At 36.7% G+C, this 16,777-nt stretch overlaps 1 protein-coding gene across 1 annotated transcript in view; it reads right to left on the reverse strand.

Annotated features, from left to right (window-relative positions):
* MED13 (mediator complex subunit 13) overlaps positions 1-16,777 on the reverse strand; it is a 90,549-nt gene that overhangs the window by 3,028 nt on the left and 70,744 nt on the right. The window contains exons 20-28 of the mRNA XM_065896822.1: positions 15,789-16,251; positions 14,370-14,589; positions 13,512-13,703; positions 12,728-12,951; positions 10,561-10,703; positions 4,498-4,656; positions 4,194-4,379; positions 2,046-2,194; positions 184-357 (exon numbers count right to left, since the gene is read on the reverse strand). Coding sequence (XP_065752894.1) covers positions 184-357; positions 2,046-2,194; positions 4,194-4,379; positions 4,498-4,656; positions 10,561-10,703; positions 12,728-12,951; positions 13,512-13,703; positions 14,370-14,589; positions 15,789-16,251 — 1,910 coding nt within the window. The remainder of the gene's footprint in view (positions 1-183; positions 358-2,045; positions 2,195-4,193; positions 4,380-4,497; positions 4,657-10,560; positions 10,704-12,727; positions 12,952-13,511; positions 13,704-14,369; positions 14,590-15,788; positions 16,252-16,777) is intronic.

A 16,777-nucleotide genomic window follows, 5' to 3' on the forward strand; every position in this document is an offset into this window, starting at 1 on the left:
AATTACAGTTGTTTCATAATTAGATTCATAATTCTCTCTGTAATCTTGTCTAGAGAGTCGTATATGGCAATGCATTTAAGACCTCAGACAAAAGTTACAAGAGTTCAAAAAGCCACTTCTCTGTTTCTTAGGACTTAAGCTGTCAATTAGGAATTGGCAAAAAAAAAAAAAAAAAAGCAATACCTTAAGAAAAAGGGGACACTGATATTGTGCTTGAGGACATGCTGACCAGAACCAGTCAGGTAACGGACCCGCTTTGGCAGTTGATACAAAGTAACCAAGGGCCAATGGTTGCTGAAGAATATTAGTTACTTCATCATGAGATTCTGTTGAAAGTAGCCGATCAGTACCCTGACCCTTAAAAAGACAAAATTAAAACTGTGTTAGTTCATTTGATATAGCTAGCACTAGCTATAAATACAGAATGGTTTATGGCAATCAGTCTCATTATTTTATTACTTCAATTTAAAAAATACTGAAGGATATTTTAGGAAGTCAATTGCTATGTATCATAATTCGCATTAATGAGTTTTAAGAGTTGCATGAGGAAATGAATATACCAAGTATTTAACAAGTTTGTATTATTATGTCAAGCCCGTGTTCAGTGTGTGTGTATATAAACCTTTGCATCTGACTAAAAAATACAAAATACTCAATGAACTTTCTTATTTCCTAATACGCCCTCAACTAATTCCTGACCATCACACCCCAATCCAAAAGGTAGATTAAATTTAGCTTTGTTTATCTAGCACTATCTATAAAATGCAGTTAATAGTGTTTTGGAAAGAAATATGGCAACATGAAGAGCCAACTATTAAAGTGATGCTCATATCCTTTAGATTAGTCAATGCATTCTTTGGTATTTATTTTAAGGAAACATAAAAAGAAAAAAAATGATATACATGGAAATGCTCATTGCAATTATTACCTAAAACAGAAAAAAATAAAAGACTTAAATGTCCAGCGTTTGGGGAATGATATAACAAATTATGGTAAAGCAACAATGTAACATTAAAAAGCTGCTAAGGGAACTCCCTGGCGGTCCAGTGGTTAGGACTCCATGCTTCCACTGCAGGGGTACACGCGTTTGATCCCTGGTCGGGGAACTAAGATCCCGCAAGCTGAGTGGCCAAAAATAAAAAATATAAAAAGCTGCTTATACTTTTTGAAAGCTGCAACATGTGAAAGGAAGGTAATTTGCTAAAAGCAAAAATGGTTTCTGGGAATTCCCTGGAGGTCCAGTGATTAGGACCCCACACTTTCACTGACGAGGGCGCGGGTTCAATCCTGTCTGGGAACTAAGATCTCGCAAGCTGCACAGAGCAGCCAAAAAAAAGGTAAAACTGATTTTAGTAAAGAGGTATGATGCTTGGTGCTTTGCCTTATATATTTTTTCTCTTTTTTCCATAATCTCATTTCTTTCCAGTTAAAAAAGAAAAAGGAGGAAAGGATGCAAGGTAAGGTTGGACAAAGATGCTTTATTTTAAACTTATGTACATTACAATAATCAAATAACCACTATATATAATTTCATTCAAATAATGATGTTATTCAAATGAAGCCCAATTAGTTTTGAGTTCAAACAGAATGACACGACAGCCTGCTTCCATAGCTGCTAAAAATAAGGGGAGGCAGGCGCACGCGAGAGTCAGTGTTTTTTCTGTTCTTATTAGAAAATTATTTCCTTTATGTTCCTTATCACAGCCCTGATACGAATGGCAGCTCTTAAGAGTAATATACTGATTCTCAGATAATATAATCCTATATCCTGCTATGGTGAAGTAGCAGGAAAACTATAAATATAAAAGAAGGATTAATGCCAAGTAGTCTAGAAAATACAAAGTCCGAGAAAGCAGAACCTTAGAGACTCTCTTAATAACGTACAACTCAACATACTGATGTCTCTAAGGTAGAAGTACATGAATGTACTGCTGTAATGTTCTTGCTAATTTTCAAGGAAAAAAAGTGTTCTATTTCATTGATATAATCCGTTACTAAGTTAATGAATGACACTTAGATAAACTGAACTTTTATAACAAGGTTACCTTGCCAGCATCACCTCCATGGGGGTAATGAGATCCTGGAGAATGAACAGGAGATCCCGTTGGAGATGCAGGAAGGATATTAATGATATCAGGGTCAAGATCATCTCCTGTGTCTAGCAAATCAAAGATACCCATTCCATCTGCTCCATCTATATAGGAGGAAGAAAAAAATTAAATACTCCATTTTTCATATCCTATGGTCATTTACAGGAGAGAGTTAATGGACTTTAACCAAAATGAGTTAATCAACATCTACCGAATGTCTACTATGTGCCAACTATTGTGCTGGGAGCCAAATAATCAACTATGCATAAATAAGTATGTGGTAGTCTGAATAATGGCCCCCCAAAGATGTCCAAATCCTAATCCCAGGAATCTGTGAATATGTTACCATAAAAAACTTTGCAGATGTGATCAAACTAAAGATCTTGAAATGGGGAGATTATTCTGGATTATCCAGGTGGGTCCAATGTAATCACAGGGGTCCTAATAAGAGGGAGGCAGTACCATTAAGAGTCAGTGAAGATGTGACTATACTGAACTGCTGGCATTGAAGATGGAAAAAGGGGCCATGAGAAAGAGATGTAGGTGGTCTCTAGAAGCTGGCAAAGGCAAGCAAACAGATTCTCCCTTACGGCCTCTAGAAAGAACCAACCCTGCAGACACCTTGACTTTATAGCCCAGTAAGACTGAGTTTGGACTTCTGACTTCCAGAACTGTAAGACAGTAAATGTGTGTTGTTTTAAGCCACTAACTATCTGGTAATTTGTTACAAATAGCAATAGGAAACTAATACAAATGCTGGAAATGAAAACATATTTAAAATGAGACCATTCACGACTAATTCCTAAATTCTTTACTATTAAAATATTCAAGTTACTGTATAACACACTAAAAGAGGAGAATAATTAATACCCACACTTGTGATTTTAGAGAGATGCCATTTTCTAAGGTAACCACTAAGAGCAACAATGGAATATCACTTATTTTCTCTTCTACTAAAATGCAATCAATAGGTTCATCTAGGAAACTTACAAATTACTATATTATTCTGGCAAATCAAAATACAAAAGAATATAAAATGACCTGCAAAGTCATGTACAGGTAACTCAACAGCACATACATAAACCTGTACATTGGGACTTCCCTGGTGGCGCAGTGGTTGGGAATCCGCCTGCCAGTGCAGGGGACACTGGTTCGAGCCCTGGTCCGGGAGGATCCCACATGCCATGAAGCAACTGGGCCCGTGAGCCACAGCTACTGAGCCTGCGCGTCTGGAGCCTGTGCTCTGCAACAGGAGAGGCTGTGATAGTGAGAGGCCCATGCACCGGGATTAAGAGTGACCCCGCTTGCCACAACTAGGGAAAGCCCTTGCACAGAAACGAAGACCCAACATAGCAAAAATAAATTAATTAATAAACTTCTACCCCCCAACATCTTCTTAAAAAAAAACCTGTACAAATATTTTATGATCCATGTTGACTTTTAAAATAAGTAAACATTTATGGGATAATTCATAGCACTAGTTCTGATATCAATAAGGTAGAAGAATGGTTGTATTAGTTTCCTGTTGCACTTCAACAAATTACCACAAATGCGTTGACGTGAAACAACATACATTATTCTCTTACAGTTCTGGGGGCGAGAAGTCCAAAATCAGTTTTATTGGGTTGAAATCAAAGTGTTAGTCATTAGGCCAAAATGAAGGTACTGGCAGGGCTATGTTCTCCCTTGAGGCTCCAGGGGAAAATCCGTTTCCTTGTCTTTTCCAGCATCTAGATCCATCTTCAAGGTCAGTGGCACAGTCATTTCTGACTTTGCTTTCCTTTGTTTCCACCACATGCCCTTCTCCTCTTTTGTGTACAGTCAAATTTCTCTCTATCTCCCTAAGGATCTGTAACATTGCATTTTGGGCCCACCTGCATAAGCCAGGGTAATCTCTCCATCTTAGGATCCTCAATTTAATCAGATCTGCAAGTCTGATTGCAGACTTGGGGGTGGGGGAGAGGGCATATAAGGTAACATTCACAGGTTTCAGGAACATTCACAGGACACAGATATTTTGGGAGGTATTATCCACCCTATAATCAGCCACAATCATCCAGATTTATTTTATATTTGCAAACCTGTACAGAACAATCCACCTACCATTGTTGGGATTGAAAGCTAAGTCCAAATTTTCAGTGGTATAAGTAGCTGAAGCTACTTGCACAGAAGCAGAAGTAGGAAACACAAGTATATGAGTACATGATGTATCCTGTGGGGTGTTAAGCTGAGACGTCTGCATGTTTAGAGTGGTGCTTCTTCCAAATACAGAACCAGTTGACACAGAATCTGGAAAGAAAATGAAAGGTATTTTTTTCTTTTAATAAATGAAAAATCGATTTTACAAAATACGTAGAAACTTAAGTGCATAAAGAATTAAATCTGATATAAACTAAAGATAGCTAACCTGGCATAATAACAAAAGAGCCTTGGGGTTCCATTGCTACCAAGCAAGCACTGAGAATGCTGGGAGAGTCTGCAGCAGATATACCACACATTCTACACATGTCTTTCAGCCTTTTACTTAGGGACTGCAAGTTTCGACGACTCAGCAAACAGCTCCAATCTGTGGGTATCAACAGTAAAAAACAAAAAGAAAATATCTAACGTAACAGCATTGTTAACACTGTATAGAACAAAAAGTTAAAACCTAATTGTTTTAAAATTAATGTATTCTTCAAGAGTCATCATTAAGTCAAAAAAACTCTTATTGCTGACTTTACTCAACATCCTTTATCCCAACTTTAATGTACATTAATATCAATTAGGACCTGCTGAACACAGGATGAGTTGCACACTAAGCAGAAAGGGGGAAAAAATGGAAGATGACAAGAGTAGTAGTAATAACACTGATATAAAGTTCCAATATGTCCTTTTAAAATCTGAGTTAAGCCATTTGTGTGGACTGGACATATGTGGTTTCTCTTTAAAAACACAACAAAAAACTAGATTTTTATAACCTTTGCATTTTATTCAGTACCTATTCCTAGATATGGTCAGAATAGTATATGAATTAACATAAAACAGAAATTAACCATTCTCCTGCAAAGTATGGCTTATAAACAGCAGAAGCAAGAAGAACTATAGTCCTGCAGCCTGTGGATCAAAAACCACATTCACAGAAAGACAGACAAGATGAAAAGGCAGAGGGCTATGTACCAGATGAAGGAACAAGATAAACCCCCAGAAAAACAACTAAATGAAGTGGAGATAGGCAACCTTCCAGAAAAAGAATTCAGAATAATGATAGTGAAGATGATCCAGGACCTCGGAAAAAGAATGAGGCAAAGATCGAGAAGATGCAAGAAATGTTTAACAAAGACCTAGAAGAATTAAAGAACAAACAAACAGAGAAGGACAATAAAATAAATGAAATGAAAACTGCACTAGAAGGAATCAATAGCAGAATAACGGAGGCAGAAGAACGGATAAGTGACCTGGAAGACAGAATGGTGGAATTCACTGCTGCGGAACACAATAAAGAAAAAAGAATGAAAAGAAATGAAGACAGCCTAAGAGACCTCTGGGACAACATTAAATGCACCAACGTTCGCTTTATAAGGGTCCCAGAAGAAGAGAGAAAGGACCCGAGAAAATATCTGAAGACATTATAGTGGAAAACTTCCCGAACACGGGAAAGGAAATAGTCCAGGAAGCACAGCGAGCCCCATACAGGATAAATCCAAGGAGAAACACGCCAAGACATACAGTAATCAAACTGGCAAAAATTAAAGGCAAAGAAAAATTATTGAAAGCAGCAAGGGAAAAACGACAAATAACATACCAGGGAAGTCCCACAAGGTTAACCGCTGATTTCTTAGCAGAAACTCTACAAGCCAGAAGGGAGTGCATGATATACTTAAAGTGATGAAAGGGAAGAACCTACAACCAAGATCACTCTACCCGGCAAGGATCTCATTCAGATTCGATGGAGAAATCAAAAGCTTTACAGGCAAGCAAAAGCTAAGAGAATTCAGCACCACCAAGCCAGCTCTACAATAAATGCTAAAGGAACTTAAGTGGGAAACACAAGAGAAGAAAAGGACCTACAAAAACAAACCCAAAACAATTAAGAAAATGCTCATGGGAACATACATATGGATAATTAACTTAAACGTGAATGGATTAAATACTCCAACCAAAAGACACAGGCTTGATGAATGAATACAAAAACAAGACCCGTATATATGCTGTCTACAAGAGACCCACTTCAGACCTAGGGACACATACAGACTGAAAGTGAGGGGATGGAAAAAGATATTCCATGCAAATGGAAATCAAAAGAAAGCTGGAGTGGCAATATTCATATCTGATAAAATAGACTTTAAAATAAAGAATGTGACAAAGAAGGACACTACATAATGATCAAGGGATCAATCCAAGAAGAAGATGTAACAATTATAAATATACATGCACCCAACATAGGAGCACCTCGATACATAAAGCAACTACTAACAGCTATAAAAGAGGAAATCGACAGTAACACAATAACAGTGGGGGACTTTAACACCTCACTTACACCAATGGACAGATCATCCAAAATGAAAATAAATAAGGAAACAGAAGCTTTAAATGACACAACAGACCAGATAGATTTAATTGATATTTATAGGACATTCCATCTGAAAACAGCAGATTACACTTTCTCCTCAAGGGTACACAGAACATTCTCCAGGATAGATCACATATTGGGTCACAAATCAAGCCTCAGTAAATTTAAGAAAATTGAAATCATAGCAAGCATCTTTTCTGACCACAACGCTATGAGATTAGAAATCAATAACAGGGACAAAAAGCCTAAAAAACACAAACACATGGAGGCTAAACAATACGTTACTAAACAACCAGGAGATCACTGAAGAAATCAAAGAGGAAATCAAAAATACCTAGAGACAAATGACAATGAAAACACGACAATCCAAAACCTATGGGATGCAGCAAAAGCAGTTCGAAGAGGGATGTTTATGGCTATAAAGCCTACCTCAAGAAACAAGAAAAATCTCAAATAAACAATCTAACCTTACACCTAAAGGAACTAGAGAAAGAAGAACAAACAAAACCCAAAGTTAGGGACTTCCCTGGTGGCACAGTGGTTAAGATCCACCTGCCAATGCAGGGAACATAGGTTCAAGCCCTGGTCCGGGAAGATCCCACATGCCACGGAGCAACTAAGCCCGTGTGCCACAACTACTGAGTCCGTGAGCCACAACTACTGAAGCCTGCATGTCTACAGCCCATGCTATGTAACATGAGAAGCCACTGCAATGAGAAGCCCTCGCACCACCACAAAGAGTAGCCCCTGCTCATTGCAACTAGAGAAAGCCCGTGCACAGCAATGAAGACCCAATGCAGCCATAAATAAATAAATAAATAAATAAATTTATTTTAAAACAAAAAACAAAAAAACCCAAAGTTAGCAGAGGAAAGAAATCATAAAGATCAGAGCAGAAATAAATGAAATAGAAACAAAGAAAACAATAGTAAAGATTAATAAAACTAAAAGCTGGTTCTTTGAGAAGATAAACAAAATTGATAAACCATTAGCCAGACTCATCAAGAAAAAGAGGGAAAGGACTCAAATCAATAGAATTAGAAATGAAAAAGGAGAAGTTACAACAGACACCACAGAAATACAAAGCATCCTAAGAGACTACTACAAGCAACTCTATGCCAATAAAATGGACAACCGGGAAGAAATGACAACTTCTTAGAAAGATATAACTTTCCAAGACTGAACCAGGAAGAAATAGAAAATATGAACAGAACAATCACAAGTAATGAAATTGAAACTGTGATTACAAATCTTCCAACAAACAAAGTCCAGGACCAGATGACTTCACAGGTGAAGTCTATCAAACATTTAGAGAGGAGTTAACACCCATCCTTCTCAAACTCTTCCAAAAAATTGCAGAGGAAGTAACACTCCCAAACTCATTCTATGAGGCCACCATCACCCTGATACCAAAACCAGACAAGGATGTCACAAAGAAAGAAAACTACAGGCCAATATCACTGATGAACATAGATGCAAAAATCCTCAACAAAATAATAGCAAATAGAATCTAACAACATATTAAAAGGATCATACACCATGATCAAGTGGGATTTATCTCAGGGATGCAAGGATTCTTCAATATACACAAATCAATGTGATACACCATATTAACAAACTGAAGAATAAAAACCATATGATCATCTCAATAGATGCAGAAAAAGCTTTTGAAAAAATTCAACACTCATTTATGATAAAAACTCTCCAGAAGGTGGGCATAGAGGGAACCTACCTCAACATAATAAAGGCCATATATGACAAACCCACAGCAAACATCATTCTCAATGGTGAAAAACTGAAAGCATTTCCTCTAAGATCAGGAACAGGACAAGGATTATCCACTCTCATCACTATTACTCAACATAGTTTTGGAAGTCCTAGCCATGGCAATCAGAGAAGAAAAAGAAATAAAAGGAATACAAATTGGAAATGAAGAAGTAAAACTGTCACTCTTTGCAGATGACATTATATTATACACAGAGAATCCTAAAAATGCCACCAGAAAACTACTAGAGCTAATCAATGAATTTGGTAAAGTTGCAGGATACAAAATTAATGCACAGAAATCTCTTGCATTCCTATACACTAATGATGAAAAATCTGAAAAGAGAAATTACGGAAACAGTCCCATTTACCACTGCAACAAAAAGAATAAAATACCTAGGAATAAACCTACCTAGGGAGTCAAAAGACCTGTATGCAGAAAACTATAAGACACTGATGAAAGAAATTAAAGATGATACAAACAAATGGAGAGATATACCATGTTCTTGGATTGGAAGAATCAATATTGTGAAAATTACTATACTACCCAAATCAATCTACAGATTCAATGCAATCCCTATCAAATTACCAATGGCATTTTTTACAGAACTAGAACAAAAAAATCTTAAAATTTGTATGGAGACACAAAAGACCCCGAACAGCCAAAGCAACCTTGAGGGAAAAACACGGAGCTGGAGGAATCAGACTCCCTGACTTCAGATTATACTACAAAGCTACAGTAATCAAGATAATATGATACTGGCACAAAAACAGAAATACAGACCAATGGAACAGGACAGAAAGCCCAGAGATAAAGCCACGCACCTATGGTCAACTAATCTATGACAAAGGAGGCAAGGATATACAATGGAGAAAAGACAGTCTCTTCAGTAAGTGGTGCTGGGAGAACTGGACTGCTACATGTAAAAGAATGAAATTAGAACACTCCCTAACACCATACACAAAAATAAACTCAAAATGGATTAGAGACCTAAAAGTAAGACCAGACACTATAAAACTCTTAGAGGAAAACATAGGAAGAACACTCTTTGACATAAGTCACAGCAAGATCTTTTTTGTTCCACCTCCTAGAGTAATGGAAATAAAAACAAAAATAAACAAACGGGACCTAATGAAACTTCAAAGCTTTTGCACAGCAAAGGAAACCATAAACAAGACGAAAAGACAAACCTCAGAATGGGAGAAAATATTTCCAAATGAATCAATGGACAAAGGATTAATCTCCAAAATATATAAACAGCTCATGCAGCTCAATATTAAAGAAACAAACAACACAATCCAAAAATGGGCAGAAGACCTACATAGACATTTCTCCAAAGACATACAGATGGCCAAGAAGCACATGAAAAGGTGCTCAACATCACTATTTATTAGAGAAATGTAAATCAAAATTACAATGAGGTATCACCTCACACCAATTAGAATAGGCATCAGAAAATCTACAAACAACAAATGCTGGAGAGGGCATGGAGAAAAGGGAACCCTCTTGCACTGTTGGTGGGAATGTAAATTGATACAGCCACTATGGAGAACAGTATGGAGGTTCCTTAAAAATCTAAAAATAGAATTACCGTATGACCCAGCAATCCCACTACTGGGCATATACCCAGAGAAAACCATAATTCAAAGACACATGCACCCCAATGTTCACTGCAGCACTATTTACAATAGCCAGGTCATGGAAGCAACCTAAATGCCCATCAACAGATGAATGGATAAAGAAGATGTGGTAAATATATATAATAGAATATTACTCAGCCATAAAAAGGAATGAAATTGGGTCATTTGGTGAGACGTGGATGGACCTAGAGACTGTCATACAGAGTGAAGTAAGTCAGAAAAACAAATATCGTATATTAACACATGTATCTGAAACCTAGAAAAGTGGTACAGATGAACCAGTTTGCAGGGCAGAAGTTGAGACAGATGTAGAGAACAAACGTATGGACACCAAGGGGGGAAAGCTGCAGTGGGGGGTGTGGGGATGGTGGTGTGATGAATTGGGCAATTGGAATTAACATGTATACACTGATGTGTATAAAATTGATGACTAATAAGAACCTGCTGTATAAAAAAATAAAATTCAAAAAAACACAGAAATTTAAGTATTAAACAATAAAAGCACAATTTTACCTTTTAATTCTCCATGACCAATCCTTCCTAGGCGGCCAATTACAACTCTCCATGGCAATGAACTCATCTGTACAAGTCCTAAGCACCACTCCCAAAGTTTCTGTAGACCAAATCTTCTAGCAGATCCTTTTTTCCGACGAGCCCTGTTGTATGGAATAGAGTCATAAATATTTCTAAAATTCCTATGATGACATTTCAAAAGAGCTCAAATTTGTGAAAAACTGGTCCCTTCATTTTAATGCTTGATATTTTTTACACAAGTCCTAAGCAAGAATATATATAAAATCACAGGTTTGGCATGATAGTTTGTATTTTGTTTAATACATATTAAAATATATACTTAAAATTAAAAATTGTCCAAGAACCACCAAAATTCACCAGAAACACTGCTCTATACCAGAGATTGGCACACTTTTTCTTTAAAGGGCCAACATTTTAAGCTTTGCAGGCCATCAAGATCCTTCTGCAAGAATTCAACCTGCTGCAGCACTAAAGCAGCCATGGACAATAATTAAACAAATGAGTGTGGCCAGATTTGGCCTATGGCCTGGAGTTTGCCAACCCTTGCTTCATACTTTATTTTTTTTTAAATAAATTTATTTTTTAATTTATTTTTGGCTGTGTCGGGTCTTCGTTGCTGCGCACGGGCTTTCTTTAGTTGCGGCGAGCAGGGGCTACTCTTCATTGCGGCACTCAGGCTTCTCATTTTGGTGGCTTCTCTTGTTGCAGAGCATGGGCTCTAGGCACATGGGCCCAGTAGTTGTGGTTCGCAGGCTCAGTAGCTGTGGCGCACGGGCTTAGCTGCTCCATGGCATGTGGAATCTTCCCAGACCAGGGCTCGAACCCATGTCCCCTGCATTGGCAGGCGGAATTCTTAACCGTTGCGCCACCAGGGAAGTCCCTTGCTTCATACTTTAAATTGAAGAATATCGAACAAACTCCTCCCCCCACTTCCCAGAACAAAACAATGCTGTTTTCTGCATGCACGTCCTTTATTAGGCAAGTACATAACATTAAGTGCTCTGTGGCTGAGCAACAGTAACTACCATTTATTGAGTACTTCCTATGTACCAAGCAGTATGTCCAATCAATTTACATGTAATACCTCATTTCATCTTAACAACCCTATAAGGCAGATAAAATTATCCTCCTAATTTTACAGAGAAGTAAGCTACAGCTCAGTTGGATAAAGTAATTTTGTCGAGATCACACAGCCAGTAAGTGGCAGGACTGGGATTTGAACCCAGATCTCTATGACTCTAGAGTTGGACCTCTTAACCATCATCTCACTTCTACTTTCAGTAAAATGGCAATACACTATTTTTTTATTGGGAGGGTGGTATTATTCTTTCTCTATTCTCTTTCTCATCCTTCACAGATTAATGTTTCTATATTGTTTCATCAGCACCACTATAACCAAATAATCACTAAGTTTTTTTGCACATAACCAATTTCTGAACTTAAAAGAACAGAACGTTTAGGTAATAAAGAAGAAAATAAAGAACAGAACCAAATCTGAAAATTAAAGTTACTTCATGGATTTTTCAGGTTCTCTTAGGCAATGTTCACTAGCCTTGAAATATGTTATTACAAGTGCCTATTAAGTGATAATTCAATGAGGCTCATCTTTTGTGACCTATTAGTTACAGTCTTCATGAATAACTGCTCATGATACCTAACTACTATCAAGAAGAATTCTAAAAAGGCCACCATTTTCAGAAGACACTCCAACATTTAAAGAGGAAAATTTTTAGTAAAGAAAATTAACTCAGTTTATTAGGGACTATATCTTAGATGGTATATGAGAAAAGTAAATGTTCTAGGATGCCTTACTAGATTTTAATTTGCAGATGGCTTTCTAGTTCCATGCTCCAAAATTTGTTAGGCTAAAATCATTACCTCAGGGTTTATTACACAGAATACAGGGGCTTTAACCTCTTTTGTCTATGTAACCGAGATAATCAAAATTATTTTTGAGTCCATTAAATTATACAATATAAATATTCACTACAAAAGAAATGAAAAGCACCCACAATCCCAAGACTTAATATTTTAATATATATACCTTCCAAACCATTTTCTATTCATTAAAAATGAAACATAATGTGCATGTATGAATTTTTTTTCAAGGGATGATACAATGATACACTTAAGGAAATAAAAGTACCTATTTGGGACATCGACGTTAATGATACAAGTTTCTAAAAGTTCTCCATATAGATCTGTGCAAGATGCAAGAATCCATCTTTGATCATGTGATAAACAGTAGCCCACGAAAAGAACATTGTATTTCTGTCCAGCTTCTCCAAATGTTTCTCCTAGCTCTGTCTGTTTATCCTTCACTGGAGCCAGAATAAAAGGAGGTGTATAAAGTCGAATACACTCTGGTCTCTGTAAAGTAAAAAATTAAGTTACTACGGTACTATACAATCACAGAAAAACTTTTATTGAAAATAAAGATAGGGACTTCTCTGGTGGCGCAGTGGTTAAGAATCCGCCTGCCAATGCAGGGGACATGGGTTTGAGCCCTGGTCCAGGAAGATCCCACATGCCACAGAGCAACTAAGCCCGTGAGCCACAACTACTGAGCCTGCGCTCTAGAGCCTGTGAGCCACAACTACTGAGCCTGCATGCCACAGCTACTGAAGCCCATGGGCCTAGAGCCTGTAAGCTGCAACAAGAGGAGCCACAGCAATGAGAAGCCCACGCACTGCAACAAAGAGTAGCCCCTACTCGCCGCAACTAGGGAAAGCCCATGCGCAGCAACGAAGACCCAACGCAGCCAAAAATAAATTAATTAATTAAAAAATAAAAATAAAAGAAAGATATAGTATATCTACCCATTATAAGATAACTGGAAAATGAGAGCTAATCAGAGACTTGCACTTAGTTTTGCATAAAATCATAAAATGTAGTCCTTCAGTAACTTTGGTAATGGAAAACATACTTACATCAGGACTTTTAAGAGCAGTTTCCATGGCTAAACCTGGACCAAAACCAGTCAATGTTTTCACATTGGTTGATGTTGGAAGTGGTCTCCGACACTGGGTAAAGGCCGAGAAAGCCAGGGATTTTAAATGCTGGGTATAGATTTGTCTATCTTCATGCTTCACAGGTTGCAACAGGTACTGACAGGGAACAATCTAAGAATTACAGGCAAATATTACAAATGTTAGACTTTCCACAAGAGAATAAAAAGAACAATGAGTCTAAAACTCTAAACATTTTATTAGAAAATTTAAACAAAACATAATTAAAATGATAATCTAAAGGATGATATTTTCTTATCTATTATATAGATTTTTAATGAATACTCAATTTTATTAATAAGCTATGTAAAAATCTTTAAACATTTCTACAAATAGCAGTTATACTGATCAATACTGCCATTGACTGCTATAGTCCTGTTGTAGTCTATAAAGAATAATTCAAATTCTCTGCATACAACTTAATATGGTTAATTTCTCTCTACTTCTAGTTTGTAACGTCTTATTTAGAAATCTAGTTTATATAAGTCCATTCTTTTCCTATTTAAGATTATGAATTTAAAAATTAGTTTATAAAAGTAACACGGGAGAGATATTTAACATACTTAATGTGGTCTTTTTATTCTCTGTTCTTACTGTTGTATCATTGCAAGTTTACCTTTTATAAACTAGGATTTCTATTATATTATTGTTTATAGTAAAGTCAATATAATAGAACCTGGCCTTTAGAAAATCAATGTAGATACAGAATAGTAACTTTGAAACTTCTATCAACATCAAGCGTTTTAAATAAATTTAACTTATAACATTTATCATTCTCACCTGTACAGAAACAGTGCTCTTAACATGAGAAGGAAGAGTCTGGACCATTTCCAGAAAACATCGAAGTAACCCCAAAGTCCATACATTAGAAGAATTAGTGCTCTCATCTTTGTTTTCATATGTAAAAGGATCAATTATATAAACAACAATTGCAGGTGGATAAGTGATTGCATGTGAATCACCATCTGTGGGGATGCCCACTTTGTCCCGATCCATTGTGCTAAAATTTGAAGTAGAAAAAAGACAGTTAGGGAAAAAGTTCTCCTGTACCTTCTCAGAATAGCATCAAAACAGGTTCTTAATACCCTTTTCCCTTTTTTCTTTTTTTTTTTTGGGGGGGGGCGTGTGGTGTTGAGAGCCTCTCTAAAAATGAGGGACATCTTTCTCTCCAAAGAGAACCAAAAAGTTCACAATTTGATGGTGTACAAAGACCCTTGGCATTAAGAGGTCTTGCATTAAAAAGAAGAAACAGAATTCTTAAAACCACAGAGCATCAGAAATGTCAGAGTGCTTAGTGCTTAAGTGATAAAACTGAGACAAAGATAAGTTAAATGAGCTGCCCAAGATCACAAGGCTGGCTAGAGGCAGAGCTAGACTAAAAAGAAACCAATTCTCCAGACTTAGTCAATGTTCTATTACATTTTTAGAATATATATATTCATTTCATACTTCATAACTTCAATGGTGATTAAGCTTCATTCTTTGATGGTGATATGATTTTTTAAAACTCCAAATCTTTTTAGATGTTCAAAATGGAAGATCTAGCTGGGTAATTAAGAGTCTGCTTTTAATCACATATAAGTATAATTTTGGGCAAAACTGCATCCAGGTAGCTGAAGGATATAACCAAGCTTAGGCTAACTTAACCTATAAATCCAAAGGGAATGCCTTCTTCATAAAAGTAATAACGAGAGCTGTCACCATCATTGTTGTTGTTATAAATAACTTAAGTGGAAGCATTTTGTAAAGAGCATAATATGCATTATATCCTATTGCTCCCACTCTACAGATAAGAAAGCATGCTCAAAAACGTTAGGTAACTTTCCTAAAGTGACATAGCCAGTAAACGACAGATTCAAATTCTGGTACAACTCTTATGCCACTGAACAGGGTCATTCAATAGTGACTTCTAGATCACTGGAGTGATTTGCATAGGCAAGTCTACTTGACAGTTATGTCACAGAACAGACTCAAAACATCACAGGATAGTCAGACTAAATGGTTTTTAAGGTCTTCATTCCCACCCTGAGATTCTATGATAAAGACTTTATGAAGAGTCTTCATTATAATTTTATAGGTTAAATATTCGACATTATAAAAACTAAAATTTCAAGGATAAGACCAAAGGCTCTTTATGTTATTTGGACAAGAAGCAGCATATATTTATACTTCTGCAAAGGTTGGTATATTTAAACATACCTTTCAGACACATCAGGATGTGGCTGAGTCGGAATCGAAGACGACTCTCCAGAAATCCCAGCTGTTTGTAGAGCTGATGGTGGTTGCCCTCCTAGCTGGCCATTCTGAACTGTACTCGCTTGCGTAGACATGGATCCCGCAACACTACTGTTCATACTGCCAAAGGGTGGAAATGAAGGTAGTTTATTTGATGACATTCCACTATTCAAGTTGGAGGATGATGAAGATGAAGCTGAGGTTGTGGTCAAAGTTGAGTTAGCTGTGGCAACTGAAGAAGACATGGCAACACCTGAAGTCACTGTCACAGTGCTGCTTGCTGTAGGTGCTAGGGTGGCAGATGGAATATTAGCATTTCCAGTACTTGTCATCTGAGGTGGAGTAATCAAAGGCTGACTTGTAGGGGCAACTAAATTTGGTTGGGAAAGTAGAGAGCTGTCCAGTGGCTGGGAAGCAAGGTAAGGACCTAAAGACAATAAAAACAGGATATTTAATTCTTTATTTCACTGATTGGTTCTTTATTTAATCTACTATGTGAATAATAATTTCTAGTTTATACTCTTTTGGTCATTACCCTCCCCCTAATTTGCCTGCTAACAGTGTAGCAAACACTAGCTTTCTATTTCCCCTACAAGTGAAAAAAATTTTTAAGTGGAATTGAAAAATAAACCAGTTTATACAAAATAAAGAAATGGTTTCCATGAAATATAATAAAATTCTATTTTGAAGGCATAATTAATTAAATAAAAATAACAGTATCTAGCAAATTTTCATTAAACCATTCAACAAGTTCCTAGGTCACAAGCTGAATAGTGACTATACTGGGAACTAATTAAATATAAAATGGAGGAATGTTATGGGGTTCAAATTATAGGAATGTCTAATGAGGTTCAATGTTTTGGTTCTGTGTCTCTTTGGATTAAGTCTAAAGTTAAGTCCATTGATATTTAATTCAAGGGTGTTAAAAGCAAGTCTTCAACAGCTGTCATTTC

This window comes from Phocoena phocoena, chromosome 19, assembly GCF_963924675.1.
Source record: "Phocoena phocoena chromosome 19, mPhoPho1.1, whole genome shotgun sequence".
Taxonomy (NCBI): domain Eukaryota; kingdom Metazoa; phylum Chordata; class Mammalia; order Artiodactyla; family Phocoenidae; genus Phocoena; species Phocoena phocoena.